The 24,084-nt window shown below is 38.2% G+C and overlaps 1 protein-coding gene across 5 annotated transcripts in view; it reads right to left on the reverse strand.

Moving 5' to 3' along the window:
• Positions 1-23,382, reverse strand: part of GIIIspla2 (Phospholipase A2 group III) — a 49,304-nt gene extending 25,922 nt beyond the window's left edge. For 2 of the 5 annotated variants that reach the window (XM_065218341.1, XM_065218346.1), the window contains exons 1-2: positions 9,845-10,061; positions 9,315-9,705 (exon numbers count right to left, since the gene is read on the reverse strand). In XM_065218341.1, the coding sequence (XP_065074413.1) occupies positions 9,315-9,640 (326 nt within the window). In that variant the 5' untranslated portion in view covers positions 9,641-9,705; positions 9,845-10,061. Of the gene's footprint in view, positions 1-9,314; positions 9,706-9,798; positions 10,062-23,329 lie in introns of those variants that run through there. The other 3 variants (XM_065218343.1, XM_065218342.1, XM_065218344.1) reach the window with 3 other exon arrangements.
• Between the last annotated feature and the right edge of the window lie 702 nt (positions 23,383-24,084).

Genomic DNA, 24,084 nt, shown 5'->3' on the forward strand with positions numbered 1-24,084 from the left:
TCAATTTATCATATTCTCAGCTCGTATTTTATCAACAAATCCAGGCTTGACCTTATCATGCTTCTCTATTTATAAATCGTCAAAAGAAACAGATCAGCTTGATCCTATCTCAAAGATCGCGTTCTCCCACCGACCGACGACGAACGACGGGATAAAAGTTGTTAAGATAACTGCACTCCTTTCTTGCCAGCGCCCATTTCCCTAAACCTAAAGTGGGCGAAAATGACGGTTGATAACGAAGTAGAATTTCTCAATTATTGGGCAACATAACGATCAGATTTGATGCGGTAACAAATTGACTTGGTTTCTGTAATCTCATAAATTCCAATCGATTACCGGTGATAAAAATGATGAGATTAAACTAATTTTATTACTTTCCTCATCCTGCTTTCCAGGTTGAGGTAAGCGTATATCATGTAATCATCGTTTAAAGGTACCAATCCCATAAAATTTTTAGAGTAAATACAGTGATTCAACGAAAAAATTTCGCAACTGCGCTCCGAGCATCTTCATTCCGCTAGAGCAGATAAATTATTGATGTTTGGGAAAAGTACGTGCTCTTAAGCCGCACCAGAAAACATCACAAAAAAAGAGTAGGCATCATTTACATAATGATCTCCAATTGAGAACAGAGACGCGGGTGGGGGAGCGCAATCAGCAGTTTTCTAAATTCACGTGCTGTGTGCTCGATCTACTTTTGATCTTTGCCTTTACTGCTACTACCTTAAGTAGATGGAGCTGTTCCCGTCCGTCGGCAGTCGTTCAAACAACTTCATTCTTGAGAAATACACATTCAGCTTCTCCCATTCGATCGATGATTTAATTAATTGACTAAGACAAGCTGCGTCGGCTGGCAGGCAAACAGGCAAGATGGGCATCGCCTTAGAAGAGACACCATCAATTGTTTTGGTTTCCCTCTGTTTCACAGTGAAGTTCCGATTAAACTGGTGAAATAATAAACAAGATTCCCTAACGACGCTCACCATGTCTCCCGTCTCTAAAGATCGCATGCCTCAGCTCGTTCCTAGAGAAAGTGTGCTCTGGCATGCGTTTGTTTATTGATCTTAAGAATGCATTCGAATGCGCTTAGCGTTATGTAGGATGATCACTTGTTATTCATACAAGCACGCTATAAAAACTGCGCACCACTCTCGACAAATAAACATCCAAGTGGCTAATCGAAGACCAATCGATCACATCAAAGCAAGTTTTTACAGATGCAGTCATTACAACATTTGTCCTAGGTCAAGAATTCCCACAAATGCGTTCCATACCGCACCCTTCGGCATCATGAAAGTGAAATCTCAATCGGTTTAACTCCCTCGGCAGCATTGCTTGCACTACTTCCCTTCTTGGTCCCATGTCAGTTTAATTATTTCAAATCAAATTAAGTGTAAATATGTCTAATCCATACATGAACTCTCAAGCGGGAACGAGCGCACTTTATGCTGAAACGATCTCTTCCATATCACATATCAAATTGCAAACAAAAGATTCACAATCCGCACTGTGGAGGGGAATATTTCACCCTCATCTGAAACGATTGAAATACACAAAATGTACATACAAAGTCGCCAAAAGAAAATTGCCATCATAGAACAGTCAGCAAGCCAGCGAGCAGCCGCATCTTCATTACCACGTACCTACATAGATACTTCAGTATGCTGGCGGCGGCGGGTAGGCATCGCTTTCAACAAATTATTATTATGCTCCTAATGTTCTCATTCCGGTACGTTTGTCAGAAGTGATTTTTGCCCCGCTTTTCAAGTACTTGGAAAAACAACAATGTACCGCTTTTCGGATATGAGAGGAAAGACCAACCATAGACAAACAGACGTATCTGTTGCTTATGCTTAACATTTCAACCCATAAAATGCAAAAGGTTCATTGCTCGGTTCTCTTCTTCAATTACCTCATTGAATCCCAATGATCTGGCTATTTTCGACTCACAGTTCTATGAAAAAATTTATTACCTAGCACCAATACGGCAAACATGGCTGGAAACGGTTACGATGAGAAAGTCGACAAAGAGAGTCGATCAATGTCACATTGGTCCTATTGCATTATTGTTCGGGTTGACTTGGAATACATATCCTATATTATCTCAGTAGCCTAAGCCCAGACCTAAGTGGAAGGTCAAGCATAATCGAGTCAAACCCAACGGTCATGTTCAAAACAAACAATCACATTAATGCCTCTTAATAAATTTCAAGTTCAAATACCAGGTCCACTTGTGTATGTCACCTGAGATAAACAATAAATTTACCCTCCATAGTCGTTGATGAAGATATGATGAAGGAGGAAATAGGAATTTACTTCCAAGTACGAGATACAGCATTCTTTGCCACTTGTGAGACACCATCATACATGTGCCATACTCTGTAGGTAATGGTAGGTACGTATGCGCCGACGATGACGGAATGGGTGGGTCATTCACAACTGTGAAAAGAGTTTGTCTTTCCACTTGATGTTCTTGTCAACACAAAAGCAAAAAGCTGGTGACATTTTTGACTCCCCCGTTCTTTTGCATGCCGCGCCACCAGCTACCAGAAAGGGTGAGCGGTGGATGGATGTGTTTTTCATTTTTAAAGAGCGAATAATTGTATGCGTATGCCCGGTTGCGAGAAGCTGATGGTCGTTTTGTGAAGTTTTATGAAGTCTTCTCAAAACTACCGTTCTTATGATCCTCGGGCCGGAGGAATGAAGTTGACAGTTTGTTTACATTTTGATGGTGGTATTTCCCATTCTGCACTTGACGATTTTTATGTGCGTCAGATACCGGTTAGCAACTGCATAGGTAATACAAGCAATCGCTTTTTTTTTAGCGAATTCGATTAACCCTGATAAACACGCGCTACAGCAGGGAAGTGCGAATCAGTGTGCTGTCCAATCAATTGCTGCTGTACCGGCGTCGGTTATAAACAAACAATCTTATGACGCGAGATATGAATCAATTGGCTACACATATGCTAGCATGTGAGTGTTATCAATTCGACCAAACCAGGCGATTCATCATCCTAAAGCAATATCGAATCTTGCACGTCGCTAGATAAAGCTATTCCGTATAGATGGATAAACGGATTTTGACTAGACTGTGCTGTCAAAAATAATACACTCAACGTTCGGTAACTGATAAATCACACGGCCTGCCTGTTCGGTAAAATTTTGCTGAATTTTTGAACAGCTAAAAAAGGCAGTAAACTAGAAAAATCTGAAAAAAAATCTAAACTTTATAGACTAGGTGCTTTTAACATACTTTGAGGATAAAACAATAAATATATAAATATTGTTGATTTCATTACATGTGAATGTTATTTTCGGTTTTCTGACTTTTTCCGCTGTTTGAAAACCTAGTAAAAATATACTTTTCATCTAGCGAACGGCATTCTCTAGCAGAAATGGATTTCGTATGATTTTGTCGGTTTTGAGAACGGTGCTACGGTATTGTACGGGATTTCAAAAAATTTAGGGTTTTGGCTATGAAAATAGCAGAATTATTGAACTTTAAGATGCGGAAAATGGTTTTGTGGGTCAGGTCCCTCAGTTGAATACAATATTTGCTGTTTCTGATTGATATTCGTTTGGTTTTTTTATCGTTTAGATAAAAATTGTTCAGAGCCGTCAGATTGGAGTAAATGCAAAAATTTGAATTAATCACACTTTATCTTTTTGCAGGAAATCTATGAATTTTCATCAATCTTCTTTGCTTCTAGTCAGCGTGCGTGCATCTCACAACAGCAAATCAAATATTTCCTGCATCGTCGAACCCTCCGGTTTTCAATGCCTTTTTAAAGTTTTTGAGACTATTTTTTAGATTTAAAGGCCACTATCAAGGCTTCACGGTTTTCTGAAAACAATTTGGCATTGTAAATACTGTTTTCGAGTTTCTGACCGTGTTTGTGGTTTGTTTTGGTTTTTTAATCATTTTGACATTTCTAAAGCTAAAGCTTGCATTGATGTTTTAAGGCTTTTTTGGAATTTGAAAGGGATTTTTTTTTCTGGTGAATTAATGTTTTCTTAGTATATAAATGACGATACATTTTGGCTTTCAAAATTCTTATGGTATAAAGAGTATTTGGTTATTTAAAAAAAATATTTCTCGTGGAACGAATAACATCCTATCTTCGTTAATAGACTCTCCTCATCTATGGATAAAATCGGTTGCAATATCATGTTCTGCCAAGACTGTCGTTTAAGATATAAACTGAAAACATCTCCTATCGATATGAGCTGTAAGTGTAAGAGGAAATTTGTATATCAGGCATAACATTTGATAACGGCACAAAAGCATTTGTAAACAAACTTTCTAAGGCCCTTTACACGCGAACCAAAGTACGCCCACGCAAACCAATACCACTTACGGAAGAGTGAGAGTTGCTCCCATCCGATGATAATGTTGGTTTGCGTGAGCGTACTTCGGTTCGCATGTAAAGGGCCTTAGAAATTTTGTTTACAAATGCTTTTGTGCCGTTATCAAATGTTATGCCTGATGTTGCCAAAATATCATCCAAAGAGAAAGTCAAGGAAGAGAATCAATCAATCAGAGAGATACATCCTTTTCACATAACCCGCGATATTTTGGCGTTTAAACCTTGTCTTCGATTTTAAGGTGTGCTTTACATTTTTATGACTATTTTTTTTTAACATGGGTCATGCATCAATTAACCCACATGATTTTGAGTAGAAATTTCCCCCACTCCCCGGTTTCTAAACTATGTTGGTGTTTTTATGACCGTTTTGGGGGCCTCCCTTTTTTTTCCTCTGTTCGGGACATAAAACTACTGCGACCAGTAATTTGATCTATTGTAGAATATCCCGTGTCCTTAGTTTAGTCGTATTACTGCATACTATTGAGAAATGATGAAGTATTCGGTTTTGATACAGTCGCAAAGAATCGATTCTAATTGAAAGGTCCCGCTATTTATACCCTTCGGAGTGTTGGCGCGCCCCTTTGTCAGTTTAAATTGGATTCCTTAGCAACAAAATTAAGGAATGACACTTAACCACTTCAAACTAGGGAACAACGAATAGAAGATTAGGAATCACATAGATGAAGACTAACTAACTCATTTTGTCCTTGTTTCAAGATCATCCTTGGTCCAGGCAACCCGAGGACTTATCACTATCAACAAGGCATAAAAAGTAAAAAGGACTAAGATGTGTTCCTTTGATTACTGAAAAATCCTGTTCCCCTAGTTTGAAGTAGTCAAGACTAGAAATCGGTGGTAGATCTTACATCCCGTAACGTACCACGAAAAGGTGATCTACCCACGTTACGGGGCCTCCCTTAGCTCAGTCAGTAAAGGCGAAGCTATAAAGCAAGACGATGCTGGGTCAGATTACCGGTCCGGTCTAGAAATTTTTCAGGTTGAATTATTACTCGACTTCCCTAGGCCACACAATTATACTAATACAAAAATGGTATAGACTTGGAAAGCTCTGTGGAAGTGTTCACAAAACACAAAGTTGAGGGCCGCCATAAAGTCCCAGTAAAGACGTTATAAAGCCAAGGATGAAGAAGAATTACCGTTTTGACGATTTCAAGTTTGTTTAGGTGTTTTATGAACCATTTTAAGGTTTTACGGCTTAACTGGCGATTTCAGATTTGCTTGTATTTTTAATGTAAGGAATTTTTTAACCATTTAAGTTTCCAAAAAACTACAAGAACACGTTCTACTAGATGATTTTTTCTAACGTAACAAGCATTAAATTTAGTGATGTGAGTGTTGTTTTTGGGAAGAGTAATTGGCCTATCTTCATGCGATCCTCGATGCGATCGTTTATTCAAACTATTTAACATAAAAAATAATAAAGCAAGATTTTACTTAAAAACATCAATGCGATAACTTTCAATCAAGACCATCAATATAATTCACAAAACATCTTTCTGTCTGCCCTAAATTTGAAAGGTCATCAAAATGTCTGCTTTTAAATGTCTTCCCAAAACATCAATTGTCTTCAAAATGAACATGCCATGCAATTTGGCATCCCTACTTGATACTCGGTAGTAGATAATCCTGGTGTTATTACAGTCATATATGACATTATATATGAAGGAAATATTTTACATCAACATAGTCGTAACGTAAAATCAACTATATTCTGAACATAGTATAAGGCCAATAACTTGTGGTTCTTTATACAAATTCGGAGCATTTATTTATCCATTCATCCATTTAGTTTGGAGCAATTTTATTAAAGCCATGCATAATCTTGATGTTTTATAATTCCAGATCTACCAAAAATTACTAAAAGGTCTTAATTACTTTCCAGCGACTTTTAGTAGCCTTTTCAACTAAATCCTTTCTTTATTTGAAAAATGGGCAACACAACTATCAAATGTTACGTTAAGGATAACATTTGAATTAGTACGATGTAAAGATAAACTTACTTAAACCACAATTCTACGTGAGTGCCGATGAGTCTCACCTAATTCGTCATAAGAGTACGAGAATATATTTTTAAAACCTTATGTATATTTCAGCAACTTATCAGTTTCAAGGCCGACTTCGATAAACAATTTACTTTTTTCATATGACTAAAGAAAACTTATCAGCAGGCACACTTTGAAGATCTTTGATAGTGAAGTACTTATAAGATAACTGATTGGATGATAATTGTTTGGATTTGATCGTTCGAAAACGAAGAAGAATTTAAGGATTGATTTTGTTCTTCAATTTATTATAAATAAATTAATAATGACAACTACATATGACATATTGACAATGTGATCATCACAATTATCTTAGATCCCTAAAGTCTGAACCATGTATTCTAAAACTTCCTTTTCTAATTAGGTGGTGCTTGAACTCAGACTGGTGTGAGAAAGCAGTCACGCTTACCACTACACCACCGGAGCCGTCAATAGATTCGTCAATGTGTTGCTAAATGTCTTTTCACACCTCCTAAGCATGAATCCAATCATACGTATGACACAAAAATGTTGGTGCGATGTCATAAGTTATAACAATTCCATTTCATCATCAATGGATGCTAATAAGTAGTTCACACTTTTTAAAGTAAGATTTCCAATTTCCAACTTGCTGCCGCCAATCATGACATGTCACCTCGACGAACCTATCCGGTTGCTACGTTCGTCAAAGCTTTAATAACTACGCCAGTAGGCAGTGCACCTCTGCATGTGATGCAATTCAATAGATTGCCAAAGCGTGTATCGTCTTATCATTCGGGAGGTTTCCCACAGTCAACAACGACGAACACGACGTCAACCTATCGTATGATATTCCCACTGAAGTTTGCGTTGATTTTCCTTCGTCATCATAAAACAACACTCATCGTACGATATTACTGCACGTTGTAAACAACATCTGGACTGTACTGTACTGTACTGTAGCATGTAAGGGACCATCCACAAATGACGTAGTATATTTTTGACCAATCTTAGACCCCCCCCCCCTCGTAGCATTGTTTGTTATATATAATATATGGCCGGTCACAACTTCTGAGACTCCAATAATCAAACTTCATGATTACCTGATAATTGTAAAATTGTCCCCTGCACCGAAGAATACGGCACAGCAGGTAATATGTGTGGACGACTACTCACCAGCTATCGTACGATGTAATCTAGATGGCGTGATACGTTATGTCATTTTCGCGCAATATTGGAGACAGGAGCGCAAAGTGTAACCCACAGAACGAAATACCAAACCGGTGCCGTATTTTTAACTCAACAGTAGCGTGGTTCTATTTTTATCGCGTCATTTCGTTTTAGTAGGAGCCGCTCCCCGTTTCGGGGCAAAGTCGAAAAAATTACATCGCAACACGTCAAAATACGGGGAGAACTTTAGCGAATGTCAATTTCGCTGCCGGACAAACCTTTCTTTCCGATTAACGTCCTAGCGCCACTTTGCGATTAGACGCACACTCAGTGGAATCCGAATGTTTGTTTTGACGATATACTCGTTGGCACTCTCATGTGACTGGAATGCACGCAAGTAAAGGCACTTTCTCGACTCGTGACGACTGTCGAGAGGTAGAAAAGGCGTCTCGATTTGGGAGAGTTAACTCCTCCGCACGGTAACGGTCAATGATTTCGTTCGATTACTCAACTCCCCGGGGTCAGTAATTTCCATCATTGGTCACGTTTTTTCATTGGAGGTCTACATTTCCATTTCGCCGACAGTTTCGACAGCAATCATGTCGATCTCAAGCCCCGCAAGCACTAACAAACTAAAAAATTGTGTGCCCACTACTTACATTTCCGTTCCTTCCCGAGGCAGTGTGCAGTGGGAGGAACTTCTGATTCCGTCAAAAAAGCGATTCGCTTTTCTTTTTCATTTGGCTCGATGCGCCATCGGCCTTCATTACGGTACGAGCGATCGACTGGCGATCAATTGAAATGTTCTGAACTGTGACGACCGTGTTATTGACATTTGCCGACTGAAACTGCGCAAGATCGGCAACTTGTCGTCCGATCACCACCACAACCACCAACAATATGAGAAAATTGAATGGCGTGATTTGCTTATGAAAGACAAACTGAATATATATAATATAAAAATATCTTCTTATTCAATGTTGCAATGCAGATATATTGTATCAGCTATGCCACAAGAACGTTTGAGAAGATTCACTATAACTATTCATCACTATTCATGAATATCTAAAACATAAGAATGCAAAACATAAACTTCCCTTATCATCGATCGACAGACGATGTTGCGCAACTTCGTGGGCATCATCTAGCACCACACTAGTCGGTTAAAAATAAATACGTCGCTAACCGGGGAGTTGAAATTATCATGCAGGTACATCCCACAAGCCCTTTCCTATTCTTTTTAGGTCAACCTTAGCTTTTTCCCGTCAAAGTAGACCACAGCAATTAGCAAATTTTGCATAGGCTTTTCCAACTTTTCGCATCGCACTCACATGTACCCTTCCCTAAAACCCACCCCGCAACATCATTTCAAAACGATTTCCTCAAACCGGAACGACAATTAAATGTCCGAGAAAATTTGTCGGTATTATCATCGTCCTTGCCTCATAAGCACTTATCTCAACTTCCTTTCCACAACTTTCAACGATTAGCACTAAACAGACGTCCAGTACTCGAAAACACTTATCGCCTGTTCCCACCGGTGAAGATTTCAAAATTCCTCTCACCCATTAGAGCCGAACGTCATTGAACAATTAAATCTGGCCTGCCCCTAATATCCTGTCAGAGAGCGTGTATATTGCACCGGTACTGGCTCCTGACCACTCTAAAACCCAAACGGCTTCCTAATTTCAATGTCGCCAATGTCCAATGCACACACTCCCAGGAATGGAATCGATAAAAACACTCGACTTACCTCCTATCACCGATGCTGGTTTCCTTGCCGGCTATTCCTTTCCAATTGATGCGTCGTTCCCGTTCACCATCGCTCAGATAATCTATCAGGATGAAGTTGTCCTTCTGTGGCTGCTGTTGCTGCTGATGGGTTGACGGATGGTGCCGATGATTGTGACGCGTAGGAGAACTATTGAACTCGTCTAAACTCAGGAAACTATTGGACGACGCTGAAGATGATGCCGCGGCCAGATTCAGCAGGGCCGTTACAATCGTGATCAAAAACAAATTTCTGATTTCAATCTTCATGTTTAGCAAATTCTTAACTTTCACTTTCAGAACAAACATCGGTATACACTCTCTCTCTCTGTTTAAGCTGCGCCCGACAAGTTGCACTAGATTTTCACGCTTATCTGTAAAAACACCCAGAGAAAACAAAATCAACCGTTACAAAATGCATATAGACTCAATCGTGTTCAAAATCAAACACTAATTACTTCACACACTAGTTAAGCGAAAAGTAGGTATATCTCAAAAATATGTATCACGTACGCAAATTTTCTGCTCAATTGCTTCTTCGAGCTCAAAATCAAAAATGCAACAAAAACTCGCACTCTTCCTTCCGTTGGAGGTTCACTTTGAAACTCTGGATGGCTACCCCTACTTGATCGGCGTGCAGCAAAAATACATGTAGCTCTTGTCCGGCCGAAGCACAACGGTTTTATATAGATTTTCAGTAGCGAACGCAACGAAAGGAAATTCGCGAATGGTACCGATCGAGCCTTCGGCAACTCACTTGGGTTGGTTTGGTATAATCAGGCCTATTCTGCGCAGCGAGTGAGGTGAGGTGACTTGCTGTCAATAGTCACCTCATGTGAGGTAACGCTCTATTTGATTTGCATGGAGGGTCACCTCATATGAGGTGACTATTGTCAGCACACTATAGTGATAGCGAGTCACCTCACCTCACTCGCGGCGCAGAATAGGCCTCAATATCATACGACTGACTGCATACTCTTTGAGCTGATGACGCGATCTCTCGCTCTCACTCAAAGCTAGATATTTCGCGGAGTCACCACCAGGTAACCATCCAACGTGTCCGGTGACGGAATACCCAACGGTCAGTGTGTTTGTACCGGGATCTTATCTGTAGTGGAAATCGTACGATATTCGTATATTATCATATCAGTTTCATGAGGTAATTATACGTTTCACCTGCTCATATTGGATAGAACTAGACAGGTACAATTACGTGGCGGTTTTTTTTTTTCGAAGAAGTCTTATCATTTTCGCATTGACCATTAGACGGGCTTGTTTACCTAGCGCTTTCCAGTACAAACCACTCATCGCGCACACCTTCGTTAGTAGCATTGAAATACCATTGCATCGAACGATATTCAACAATCGTTATCAAAATCCGCTAGACGAACATAGATTTGCTACTACCGACTCAAAAATTCCTCTCCAATGACAATTAACACTCACGCAACGAAAATCACAAGCCGATTTGGAAACCGATCTTAACTTCCAATTATCACCTACTTTAAACAGCAGCAAGTCACAAGTTCTGTTTGTGTGGTGCGGACCTACCGTTTAGTTATTTACCTTGAGGGCTTGTTTGCGTAGACGCTCGCACCGGCTTACCTGTGAGTTTTCCGCTCAGTTGTTTTCGCTAGTCGCGGCCAATGATCGACTTGTATCAAAAAGGTGCTCTGTTTTCCGTTTCTCTTCTCTCCGAATGATACGCAGTCGATCATACGATGAGTGATGTAAAACAACGATGACGTGGTTGTCGGTTGGCCATCGTCAGCAAAAGGCCCGTGGTCACTATTTACACTTTTCATTCATACGCTGTTCAGCCGGCTCGACACGACGTGGTTGACGAACGATCATTTTTCTCGGAGCGAAACGAGCTGGGTGAGCACATTTTTTCTGTTTGCTACCGTCGACGACCTCCGAGCTTGCTGCTGAATCGCCAAGGATCTCATATTTCACAAAAATCGGATGATGCGGCATACAACAAAAACACCCGAAGGCTTTTGCAGCGTGAGTAGCATTCGATCACATGAATGGGTTGGGTGGGCGATCATATGATTTCTCGAGAAAATCCCAACGTCACTCACGACTAAAACTGTGGCGATGACCATCCACATCCAACCTGGTTTGTTTACATCCAGAGTGATTATTCATCAATTTGGAATCTGAGAGTACCACCTACGGGAGCACCACCTCATCGATTCCACTTGTTTTGAATCAATGAACGCCTTTCGTCATCATAGTACACGACATTTTCGCTAGCTTTTAATATTGCGCGATTATTTTCGACCTTGTATTTACAGTGGTTGCAGTAATAGTTGTGTAGGGTAAGTGTGCCGATTACGGCACTAGTGGTCTAGTTTTTGGCCCTAGGACGTAACTCAAAGTTAACAAGTTATTTTCATGGTTTTATTTCTGTGGATATATGGCAAAATATACACGGTAAACGAATTTGATTCATATTTGAGTACCGTTCACTCAAATTCACAAAAACGTAGGTCACTCATAGAATAAGTAAATGTTTACTCAAATATGAGTAAATCTCACTCATATATGAGTAAATGTCAGTCGATATAAGTTTAGTAAAGAATGGAAAAAAAAAAATAAGATAGGGTCAATTAGAGGATCAAGAACTGGCACTCTTACCCTATGCGTATTTAGGTGTTCACAGTGGCGAGAGAAAAACTAAAGCTATTATTAGCAACTCACTCAGTGATCTGGTCATAAATATATAACAACAACGGCTCGGGGGTGTGTCTGTCTCCACGGGCTGTTTGCTGGCGTACAGTGCAATCCAAGAATACTCATTGCATTGGAATTGCATGGCATCGAAATATTTTAGACGTAATAAATGTCGCAGAGGGGGCTCATTAGCATGTCGTTAGTATTATTTGACAAATCATTTGCGTTTTGCTTAGTTTAAAATGATGTCGTAATTTCACCGTAGGTGTAAGCATAATTATCAACTAATGAAAGCACTTATTTAGAAGCAGAAGAAGTCAGATCCAAAGCCTGCAGTAATATTTTCATTATTCTTTTTATGCAAGAAAGTACAGTGAAATATGTATAACCAAAGAATGACTTTATATTTTTTTAATGCATGGATTTTATCTTCGTACTTCGGGGCCGTTCATAAACTATGTAGGAGGGGACTGGGGTGGGCACTAGTCTACAGTTCATACAAAAAAGTGTATGGACTGAAATCGCCCTTCGTGGCTACCCATAGAACCGATTCACAGTAGTCGAAAGCCAATTAATATTTAAAATAAATCAACTTGATTATTTATACTTCTCCTTATGTTTTAATGGAAGCATACGATTTGAATATACTACCTTTAAAAATTGAAACAATTTAGACCATTTGATTATTTATTGTTCCCCTTATATTTTAATGGAAGTATACGGTTTGAATATACTACCTACCGAAATTTGATACAATTTGGACCAATACTCATTCAATAAATTCATGATGATTTTTCAAAGTTGATTAAGTCGTTTAAAATGCGATGCTAATATCCAGTTCAAAAATAAACTGCCGTGAGCATCAAAAATATTGTGAAAAGTATTTGGGTTGGTAATGAAACTATCACACAAAGGCGTAGTGAGGGGCGACAAAAGTGGCTCACACCAGGCGCGTCGAACTACGGGGGCGCTCAAATCCACGGTTTACTTTCAGAAATTAACACTGTTGTACTTGTACTGCTCTTAGTCTAAATCTTTTCACAGTCTACTCAGCCAGTATTTTTTTTTTTTTCTTTGGAATTATACAAGATATGTTTAAATATTTCATCACTTGTGTTGGAGAGTTTTTAATTAATATTTGGGAGAAATTTAAAAAGGGCATTCCGATTCCGAATAGTCTTCAAAACGAAAAGAAGTTTCAGCTCTAAAAAGATCAATTTATTCCTTCTCCTTCTAACAGATCTGACAACATATAACAGTGCCACAGTGTACGGGGCTCAAGTTTTATTGAAACAAATTGATTTTAAATTTCTTTGTCTTCTCGATCCATGGGAGAGAATCCTCAATAATATTGACAAAATAAACGAATCATTGCAATCAAGAACCATCACCATATACGTGACAATTATACTTATCAGAAACTAGCAAACATCTTTGAGGAAATGGAAAAGGATGGAACAGATCGTGCTATCGAGTACGCTAATGACGAATACATCTACAGCAACTGAAAGACAACGAAAAATTAAAATTATCAAGCTCCCCCATCGACTGAATACAGTTTTCAATAGGAAGTAAGCTCCGTATTTGACAAAATTTTATAACAGATGGAACAACGTATAGAAGCAATCGATCGTGGATATAGCTTCGGATTTTTATTTTAAGACAGGAAACGGACTCCTACATCTATTACCATTGGTTTATATTGGTGCTGGAGTGCTAGTGCTAGTGAATTAAAACTGTAGTAATAAATAGTCAGTATCATGCAAACAGGGTGTCAGCATCTACCAGCATAAGATTTCAGGAGCAACTGAAATTCGTGCTAGTTGGTTGAGTTGGTCGAGCTAGTTGGCAGTGCAGACCAACATAATTCCAGCTTTACATATGTGCTGGTGTGTTGGTGCGAATGTACTTTTTTTTCAGGAATAGCTGGAGCTAAAAGTGAACGACGACGACGTCGGAAGTGTTAACATTAGAGTACCCAAAAACAAACAAAAATGGGGAACCAAAGGGCTCACCCTCCAAATGATAGCCAAGGATCTTACAAAAAAACTTTCGAATTGCGTTGAAGTGCTTTAGAGGTAACCCCGATGAACTTTTTAGAAAAAAGTTCATTTTTCACAGCCATAGCTGAACAAATATTGCTAATGCATCAAAATTTAGTGCAACCGAACCATTTTAAATGTTGTACACATTCGTTGGGGTCCCTATAAGAAAACAAATAAAGGTTTTAAATGAAATATGCAGATATATGACTACCCTTTTTACAGAAAATCATCAATAACTAAATATCGATCAACAATAGGTCTATAAGTCATGGCCCACTTAGTAATGGAACAAACTCTTTTGCTTATTACAGCGCTCCTGGTGGACGTTTTCGGAAGATTTTGACGTCTATTTTTTGACAACAACAATAACAGTGATTTTTCAGTTCATAAAACGCTCTTGTTTTGGAGATAGTCACCATGCAAGAGGAGTAGTGCTAGTTGCTAGGTAGAAAGAAAAAATGTGCGCTGTCACCTGGAAAATCCATCGTGGTCCGCGTCGAGGGGGGCGACACATCTAAATCTCAATTCTAGATGCTCAAAAAATCTCACATCAGTGAATAAATCTTCGAAAAATCTTCTTTCATTTTTCGCATCTACTTGCATCACGCATCATCTTTTTGCAGGAAATCTTCAAAATCGTGATAAATCTTCTTTCTATCTACTCAGCATACGCGCAGCTAGCCACAGCAAAACACAATTTTTCCTGCATCGTAGATAGAGTCGACCCCCTCGGTCCGCGTCCAAGCTGGCTAAAGTGTTGAATTTTCGTAGAAACACCGTATGGAGCTGTCCATAAACTACGTACACCGATTTTTAGAGGTTTCAGACCCCCCTCCCCCCGCGTAGACAATCGCTCACAATTTTTTTTTTGGAAATTTGTATGGACCGTAGACATTTGTCAACAAACGCAAATATATAATCTGACAGGAAATTTGCAGCTGCAGTCAAAAGGCAAAGGTTTTCGTCACTGAGAAAATTATGAACTCGGAGGTTTACAAACCCTAATGTCTCCTCAAGCTAATTCTGCTCTTCATCCAGTCATATGATGGTCCGGTGACATTTTGACCGGATCTTGCAAGTTTTCACTACAGTCGGGAAGTACAACAATGGTACAATGACAAGGGAGTCGAGCGAGGGAGACGACTCTATCTACGATGCAGGAAATATTAAACACATTGAATATTTTTCAATATAAAACATCATCGCTAAAACACTACCGCCATCTGTTGAGTATACTGTGATGGGTAACACGCTGGACAGATGGCGTTAGTGTGTAAGCGTCAAACACAAGGGTTATTGACTATGCGCACCACAGGTGGTGGTACTACCAACTAAAAACATTTAAATTGACCGTTAAATGCATGTTCGATGAACAAATTGCCAGTGTTATGTCTGTTGGTCTGTGGTATGCACTTGAGAGAAAACCGCTTTCAAATCCGTTAATTCCAAACCGAAATAGACAATTCCATTACAAAGTGCGCCATGCTTTACACTCAATTCTTATTTAACGCGGTTTTAACTTTATCGATGTTGCATTTTTAATACCACCATATTTTTTATTGCTTTAGAATTCAAAATTCCGAGTTAAACCGATGAATCATTTTTCCACCATACTGTATCATAAATTAAATCCGATTAAATCAAATTTAATTTCTTATTACAGGCAGGCTTTGAAATATTTAGACGCCTCAAAAGGTCCTGGATCTGACGAAGTTCTTCCAGTATTAATGCACAATCTAGCAATGGAAATCACTGCTCCATTGTTTTGGTTTTTAATATGTCCTTGGAATCCAGATCATTCCCAAAAATTTGGAAAACCTCATTTACATAGCTTTAAATCTGACGTACGTAATTATCGTGGAATAGCCATCATCTTTTGCATTCCTAAACTTTTCGAGGATTAGCCGGCGCCGGTGGTGTAGTGGTAAGCGTGACTACTTTCAAACACCCCAATGGGTCTGGGTTCAATCCCAGCCGAGGTCGGTGGAATTTTTCTGAGGCATAAAAATCTCTGGTCACGTCTTCCTTCGGAAGGGAAGTAAAGCCGTTGGTCCCGGCCCATGTGTGTTGTGAATGGGTGCGATATCCTACGCAGGTGTGGAAGCTGCCTTCCTGCACATTCGATTGTCGTCAATGATGGCAATCGATGTCCGTCGGTGATTGGCACTAGATTGCGGAACAGAGACCGACGTTGAATAAGGGAAAGATAAACTTTTCGAGGCAATTGTCACCGAAAAATTATTTCTCAAAATCAAAAATCATATTACTGGTATGCAACAAGGGTCGTGCGACCTCGGAAAATTTACTTGAATTTATAGACTATTTATTGAATGCAATGGATAATGGAAACCACGTAGAAGCTCTTTATAAAGACTTTAGCCAAACATTCGACCGCATTGACATACCAATGCAACTGTTTAAATTGCAAAAAAACTGGAATTGAGTCAGGACTCTTGAAATGGCTTGAATCATATTTAACTAACCGACAACGAATAATTAAATTAAACGGAATTTAAACGAACCCAATTCAAGTCACTTCTGGCGTCCTCCAAGGCTCTCATTTTGGGACCTCTTCTTTTTATTTTATACGTAAAAGACATTTCTTTCAATCTCAAAAAACTAAAATTGCTAATCTATAGTATAATAGTATTGTCAATACATTCTATATTGACGTCAATACATCGATATTGACAATATTGCTGTAGTCACATCATCAATATTACTGTCAATAATTCCTCTTCGCATCAATATATTGATACGTGTTCGCTTATGACGACAACATGAAGCTCTTTTTGGAAATAATAAATAAAGAAGACATCAATATATTACAGAATTAAACGCACATATTCTATTGATGAATCTACGTTATGGTCGGCCAGCAGATGGAAATGATGTGAAAATGATAATGACGTTTTGCTAGCTGTCAAATCGTATGGAATATTTTTTAGTACATCATCACTTTTGTGGTTTTGGATTTCAAACCTAGGTGTCGCATGCACTGGTGCAGTTTCGCGTAGATTCATCAATATATAGCCTAATATTACACTTCAAAGCTAAGTAAAATTTGAAGCACGTGAATTTTTTTGAAATTACGCTTGCGTTGTAAAAAATGGTTGTGGAACAACACATTTTTTTCCAATTTCCTCTTTTCACAGTTCACATTTCACGTGAAACGAAATCAATCAGTTTACACCTCCGGTGAAGTGAAAATCTGACAGATACGCTCTTTCTCGAAACGTCAACTTCGCTTAGCTTAGCGTGCAAAAAGTAAACGTAAGCGAGTCGAGTCCGCATCGTACTCTCTTGCCGTGCGGATCTATTTGCTTTTTGCGGAAGGAAGTGTTAGCTGCATCAAATATAAACAGCACTTTTCAGTTCTCAATATAGGGGAAATGGATGTAATGTCGGCCTAAATGCCCCTAATTTGGGCCCATTCATAAATTCAGCAATCGTCTAAATTTTCAATAGTGACCAAAAATATCCATTAGTACCGTCCCAATGACGCGTCCATCTAGATAAAATTTATAAATAGCAGATTTCAGCGATGGGCCCAATCTTAGATCCATAGGCCAACATTAGAGCCATTTCCCCTACCTGTAAATTTTCTACCTTCTTTGACTCTGATTCCTCTTCGATCCTTGTTTGGATCCTACCCGAGGTAATCCTGCTTGGATGTCGATTTGGAAAATTCCTCTTCGATCCTTCAGATTCTTATAGTAATCTTATGCTCCATGCCCGAGTGAAATGGGAACACTTCAGGAAGACTGGAGGAAATTTCCAAAACCTCACCCAGTGCCATAAGTGACAGGGATGGGGTCATGGACAGTCATGGAAAATCATTTGCATTCATTTCCGAGGGGGACGACTCTATCTACGATGCAGGAAATATTGTGGTTTGCTGTGGCTAGCTGCGCGTACGCTGAGTAGATAGAAAGAAGATTTATCACGATTTTGAGGATTTCCTGCAAAAAGAAATGTAAGAAGATTTTTCGAAGATTTATTCGCTAGTGTGAGATTTTTTGAGCATCTAGAATTGAGATTTAGATGTGTCGCCCCCCTCGTTCATTTCATACATTCATTTACATTCATTAGCCTCTAACTTTTTTCTTCAACAACATTCCGCAAAATGAAACATAGAACTTTTGTTGGTTTTGTTATTAGCTACAACTTTTGCTCATAACTCAAATCTGTATCTCTTATGCATCACGAACTAGAGCGGGCAGAACTTGTTACTGTTTTTCAGTGAATTTAAAATACATTTACTGAAAAACAGTAGTGGCTTCTGTTCGCTCTGCTTCGTCATGCATTAGAGAAACGGGTTTGATTTGTTAAAAAAAGTTGTAGTTAATAACAAAACCTACAAAATCTCTATACATCATTTTGCGGAATGCTGTTGAAGAAAAAAGTTAGAGGCAAATGAATATAAATGAATGCACGAAATGAATGCAAATGATTTTCCATGCCTGGTCATGGAACAAAAAATTGCTACATGTCAGCTAAATGCATGATTTGTTGTGATTCCTCTCACGCAAAGGAGGACTATCCTGTGAAGGAAGATCCTAAGAAATTGAAAGGTTCAAATTGTGGTGAAAACCACAAATCCAATTTTTGGGAATGTATGACTCGCAAAGCGATCCTACAATTAAATTTTTTTAATTGGAATGCTCGATCTCTTAAAGACAATGAAGACTTATAACTTATAACTGAAACGTTCCTTAAACCCGACCATAAGGTTTAAAGAGACGCAAATTATTTTATTTATAGAAATGATCGTCTTGATGGACCCTGTAGTGGCATTGCCATTTAAGTTTATAGCTGCCTATTTGCCATTCCAATGCGTAGGCCAGCAAAAGAATTTTCTAAGGGTGACCTTCAGAAACTTACCCGTTATAGATCTAAATTCTTCATAATTGGTGATTTTAATGCAAAACACTGCTCATGGAATAATGCTCAAAGCAATTCCAATGGTAATATTCTGTTTGATTATTGTTCTGCAGGTTATTACACTATTCAATATCCAAACAGCCCAACATGCTTTTCTTCTGCAAGAAATCCCTCCACTATTGATTTGGTCTTAACTGATTCATGTCAACTTTGTAGCCAATTGGTTACCCATGCTGACTTCGGTTCTGATCACCTTCCAGTAACTTTTGAAATATCCCAAGAAATAAATTGTAATTCCAACAGCTCTACTTTCAATTACCATAGAGCTGACTGGGAGCAATATCGAACATTTATGGAATATAACTTCGATCCAAACATTGATTTGCAAACCAAAGATGAAATTAATTATGCTCTTGAATCTCTGACTATTTCTATAGTTGAAGCAAGAGCTGCCTCAGTACCAAAATGCGAAGTTAAATTCGATTCAATTATAATAGACGACGATCTTCAGCTCTTGATCCGTCTTAAAAATGTCCGTAGGAGACAATATCAAAGAACACGCGATCCTGCCATGAAAGTTATCGGGCAGGATTTGCAAAAACAAATTAAAAAGCGATTCTCTGCCCTGAGGAACAAAACTTTTGAAAATAATGTATCTAAGTTAGACCCGAGTTCCAAACCCTTTTGGAAACTCACAAAAAAAATTAAAAAGCCTCAAAAGCCTATTCCAGCGCTTAAAGAAGGTTTGTTTTCGTTGATGGAAGTATCAAAACACAGGTAATTGCTTTTAGCTATTTTTGCAAGCGGTGCCGGTGGTGTAGTGGTAAGTGTGATTACCTCTCACCCCAGCAGGTCTGGGTTCAATCCCAGTCGGCGCCGCCAGGATGTTCTGAGGCATAACATCTCTGATCACGCCTTCCTTCGGAAGGGAAGTAAAGCCGTTGACCCCCGGTTCATGAATTGATGAGTCGATAGGTAGGGTCCAGGTGTGGGAGCTGCCTCCCTGGCGTCGGTATCATTGGTGCTCAGCACGGAAAACAAGATCGACGGAAAACAAATCAAGGAAAAAAATTATTAAAAAGCGATTCTCTGCCCTGAGGAACAAAACTTTTGAAAATAATGTTTCTAAATTAGAACCCTTTTGGAAACTCACAAAATTTTTGAAAAACCTCAAAAGCCTATTCCAGCGCTTAAAGAAGGTGGTAAATTTGATCACAAATTCAGAAAAAGCTAAGAAACTTGCTAAGCAATTCGAGAATTCCCATAATTTCAGTTTGGGTCTTACTAGTCCTATTGAAAATCAGGTTGCTCGGGATTATCTGAATATTTTCTTTCGGGAAAATATTTTTGATGATTCCTGGCGGACTGATTTAGACGAAGTAAGATCTATAACTAAAATGTTTCATAATGTGAAAACTCCAGGTGATGTTGGAATTTTCTATATCCTCATCAAAAAACTCCCAGAGAGTACCTTGTCTTTCTTGGTAAAATTATTTAACAGATGTTTCCATTTGGCATACTTTTCTGATAAATGGAAAAGTGCAAAAGTTGTTCCAATTTTACCGTCCAATAACTTTGCTTGCTTCAATAAGTAAACTTTTTGAAACGATAATTTTGAATAAAATGATGCTTCACATCAATACGAACGGCATTCAACGATTCATCAATTCTTAAGAGCTACCAATTTAATTCGTTGAAACAAATCTGAAGGCTACTCAACTAGAGTTGCTCTTCTAGACATAGAAAAAGCATTCGATAGTGTTTGGCATGAAGGTTTGATTGCTAAATTGAAAAAGTTTAATTTTCCACTCTATGTTATGAAATTAGTTCAAAATTATTTAACTGACAGAACTCTGCAGGTAAATTATCAAAATTTCAAATCTAATCGACTACCTGTTAGAGCAGAAGTTTCTCAGGGTAGCATTCTTGGGCCTATATTGTATAACATTTTCACTTCGGACCTCCCTGATTTGCCTCAGGGTTGCCACAAATCTTTTTTCGCTGATGACACAGGCATCTCCGGTAAAGGAAGAAGTCTTCTGTTAGCTTATTGCGTGCTCTCAACTTAGTGTTCTAGATGCACTTCCACAGTTATTAATTGAGAACTTTCGATGCCTGTACCATTTTTGCATTGGTATAATTGTGTGGCAAGTCTAATCATACTTCTATGCCCAGGAAAGTCGAGAAATTTTCCAACCCAAAAAATTCCTAGACCGGACCGGGAATTGAACCCAGCCACCTCCAGCATGGTCTTGCTTTGTAGCTGCGCCTTTACCGACTGAGCTAAGGGAGGCCCCCGTCTTCGTGTTATTTGCAGCAGACTGCAGAAAAGTTTAGATATTTTCTCTTCTTATTTACAAAAATTGAAGATTTCTCCCAACGCTTCCAAAACTCAACTTATAATAATTCCACATAAGCCTAGAGCTTCCTTTTTGAAACCTAGTTAGTAGCCACATAGTCACTATGAACAGAGTTCAAATTTCCTGGTCAAACCAAGTGAAATATCTTGGATTAATACTTGACCAAAAATTAACTTTTAAAGATCACATTGAGGGCATTCAAGCCAAATGTAACAAATATATAAAATGTTTGTATCCTCTTATAAACAGGAAATCCAAACTTTGCCTGACGAATAAACTTCTAATATTTAAACAAGTTTTTAGACCGGCCATGCTTTACGCTGTGCCAATATGGTCTAGTTGTTGCACTTCCAGGAAAAAAGCACTGCAAAGGATTCAAGTTCTGAAGATGATTTTGAAGTTGCATACCGAGGTACATAGAATTTCGAATATTGAGACTTCAGAACAAATGTCCAACAAAATAATTAATAATTTCAGGCGAAAATCGTTACAATCCTCAATTGCAACGATTAGTTTACTTTATTCATAGATAAGATTTAGTTTTAGTTTTTAGTTTTAAGATGTCAATTGTTATACTTTTATGCAGGTTAAGAAAACCTGTTTAAAATACTGAATTGCCAAGGCAGGAACAATGTAAAAACACTGTTACACATAACAATTAAGGTTGGTAAGTTACTGTAATTTATTTTAAATATGGAACAAATAAAGAGTAAAAAAAGTAAACGTAAGCGTAAAAGATACGATACACAAAATTTCGGTGTCACTGGATCGTATCTGTTAACAGTTCCAAACGAAGTGAAATTTTTGTCAATTACATTTTTCATACTGGTCGAATATTTCATATGGGAGTTTCACTTCGCTTCGATCTCTATACAGGCCTTATGGTGTAGAAAAGTCTACTAGAATTGAATGTTTTTACAAAATCCAACTTAATATATGTATTAATATTGTATTATATTGTATATCACAAAAACGACTTTGAATATACGTGCATTCTGGTTGTCTGGATATGGATGGTGATAAAATTGTACCAGAGACTTCCATTAGCTCAGTCGGTGCAGCACAAAGTTAGACAATTCTGCCACACAATTATACTCATTAAAAATGGTACAGGCTTCGAAAGCTCCCAATAAATAACTGTGGAGATGCATCTAGAACACTAAGTTGAGTGCACTGAATAAGCTAATATGCGATAAGCAATAATCGCGAAATGCGAACAAGTAGATAATTGTTTACATTTTTAGAAAACTCGTCTTCCAGACCAGTTATAGGAATGCTATGAAAATTATCGTTGTTTGTTTTATGATTTCATTTGAATGGTGCGCAACTGGCTAATAGTTTTTTTTTCAGTAAATAGTCAAATCAGATACCACTTTAAACATTTCACCAGTGAAAGATAGTAAATTTTCATGTACGAGCAAATTTATCGAAAAAATATCCATCACTCGGAAAATGGTTTTCCTTGTATTTCTTTGCAATTTTCCTTCACCGTGAACATTTTCTTGGTAAAATTTTTTCAGATTATATTTTTTATGCATTGCTGAGATAATCTCCTTATCATTTCACTAAACAACGTTCTTTCTATAAATCTTGGTTTAATGAGTTATGAATTTTCAAAGTAGAATATTCGAAAACTTTATCTAAAATTTTCCTAGAAAATTAATTACTCCGAATCTCTACCTATAGGGAAAAACCCTTAAAATGCTGAGACCCTTCGGCCAAAAAAAAAAGATTTAACACGATACTGCTGTTTAAATAACAAATTGTGAATAAAAATCGACGTAGTATATGATAACGAAAACAAATTATGGAAAATGTTAATAATTTTGAAACATGCAACAGAAGTGCAGTAAATCGAAGTAAATTTCTAACATTTGTTATAAAAAGTTCAGTCGAAAAGGCAACAAATCTAAAACATATAATTATAAAAAAAAATGGTTTAGGTTTCATAACAATTATAACAATTCATCAATCCTGAGATACCATAGAACTGATTGTAATAAGCTACTTATTAAAACGAAATTACAAACCTTATTTTAACACGTATCCAATACTTGTTTTATGCCATAACACTTTTAATCACATAAAGTTTTGATGTCAGAAAATGATAATCAAAATATCTTTGATTATCAAACTACCTATTCCTTTTCACTCAATGGATTATTCTGACAAACATCACAACACTTTTACATCGTTTTCGATAAACACATTTCACGGTGTTTAAATTTAGATCATTCAGCCAAATTCACACAATTTCACTTCTTGGCACAATTTAAACCTTCAAACTTTACACAAACGGCCAAAAACCAGATTTAAAGTGCAAAATAGGAACGACAATCACTCGATGAGTGCGCGCAGTTCGCTGCTTTTCCTATAACCGACGACGACCGTCCGTATCGTAGCGCATCCGAAGAGCGAATAAAAGACCTATCTCGAGATATTGGGTCGGTACCTCGTCGGGTGCACCAGCATGGCGCGGCTTTCGAACCGAGTGTGAGCCGTTTCAGCAGTCCGAATTTTATATTTCAACCTTTTTATTTCATCCTTGTCTGCCCACAGCAGAAGGAGCAGCTCAGCGACGCAGGTTGTTGCTGGGAAAACTTTACGATTCGATGACAAGAAGATGCTGTATAATGATATAGCACTTAGAGATGGATTGCCAATAAGAACATGTCACAGCAACATAGTAAAGGTCTGAAGAAAGTGGTTAGTACACGAATTTGAATGTCTCATCGTATAATACAAGTCTTTTTTTGAAATAAGCTTGGCATCTAATGTTTAATTG

The sequence above is a fragment of the Ochlerotatus camptorhynchus genome, unplaced genomic scaffold, assembly GCF_037179485.1.
Source record: "Ochlerotatus camptorhynchus isolate MF236.1 unplaced genomic scaffold, CSIRO-AGI_Acam_v1.1 ptg000085l, whole genome shotgun sequence".
In the NCBI taxonomy this organism is placed as follows: domain Eukaryota; kingdom Metazoa; phylum Arthropoda; class Insecta; order Diptera; family Culicidae; genus Ochlerotatus; species Ochlerotatus camptorhynchus.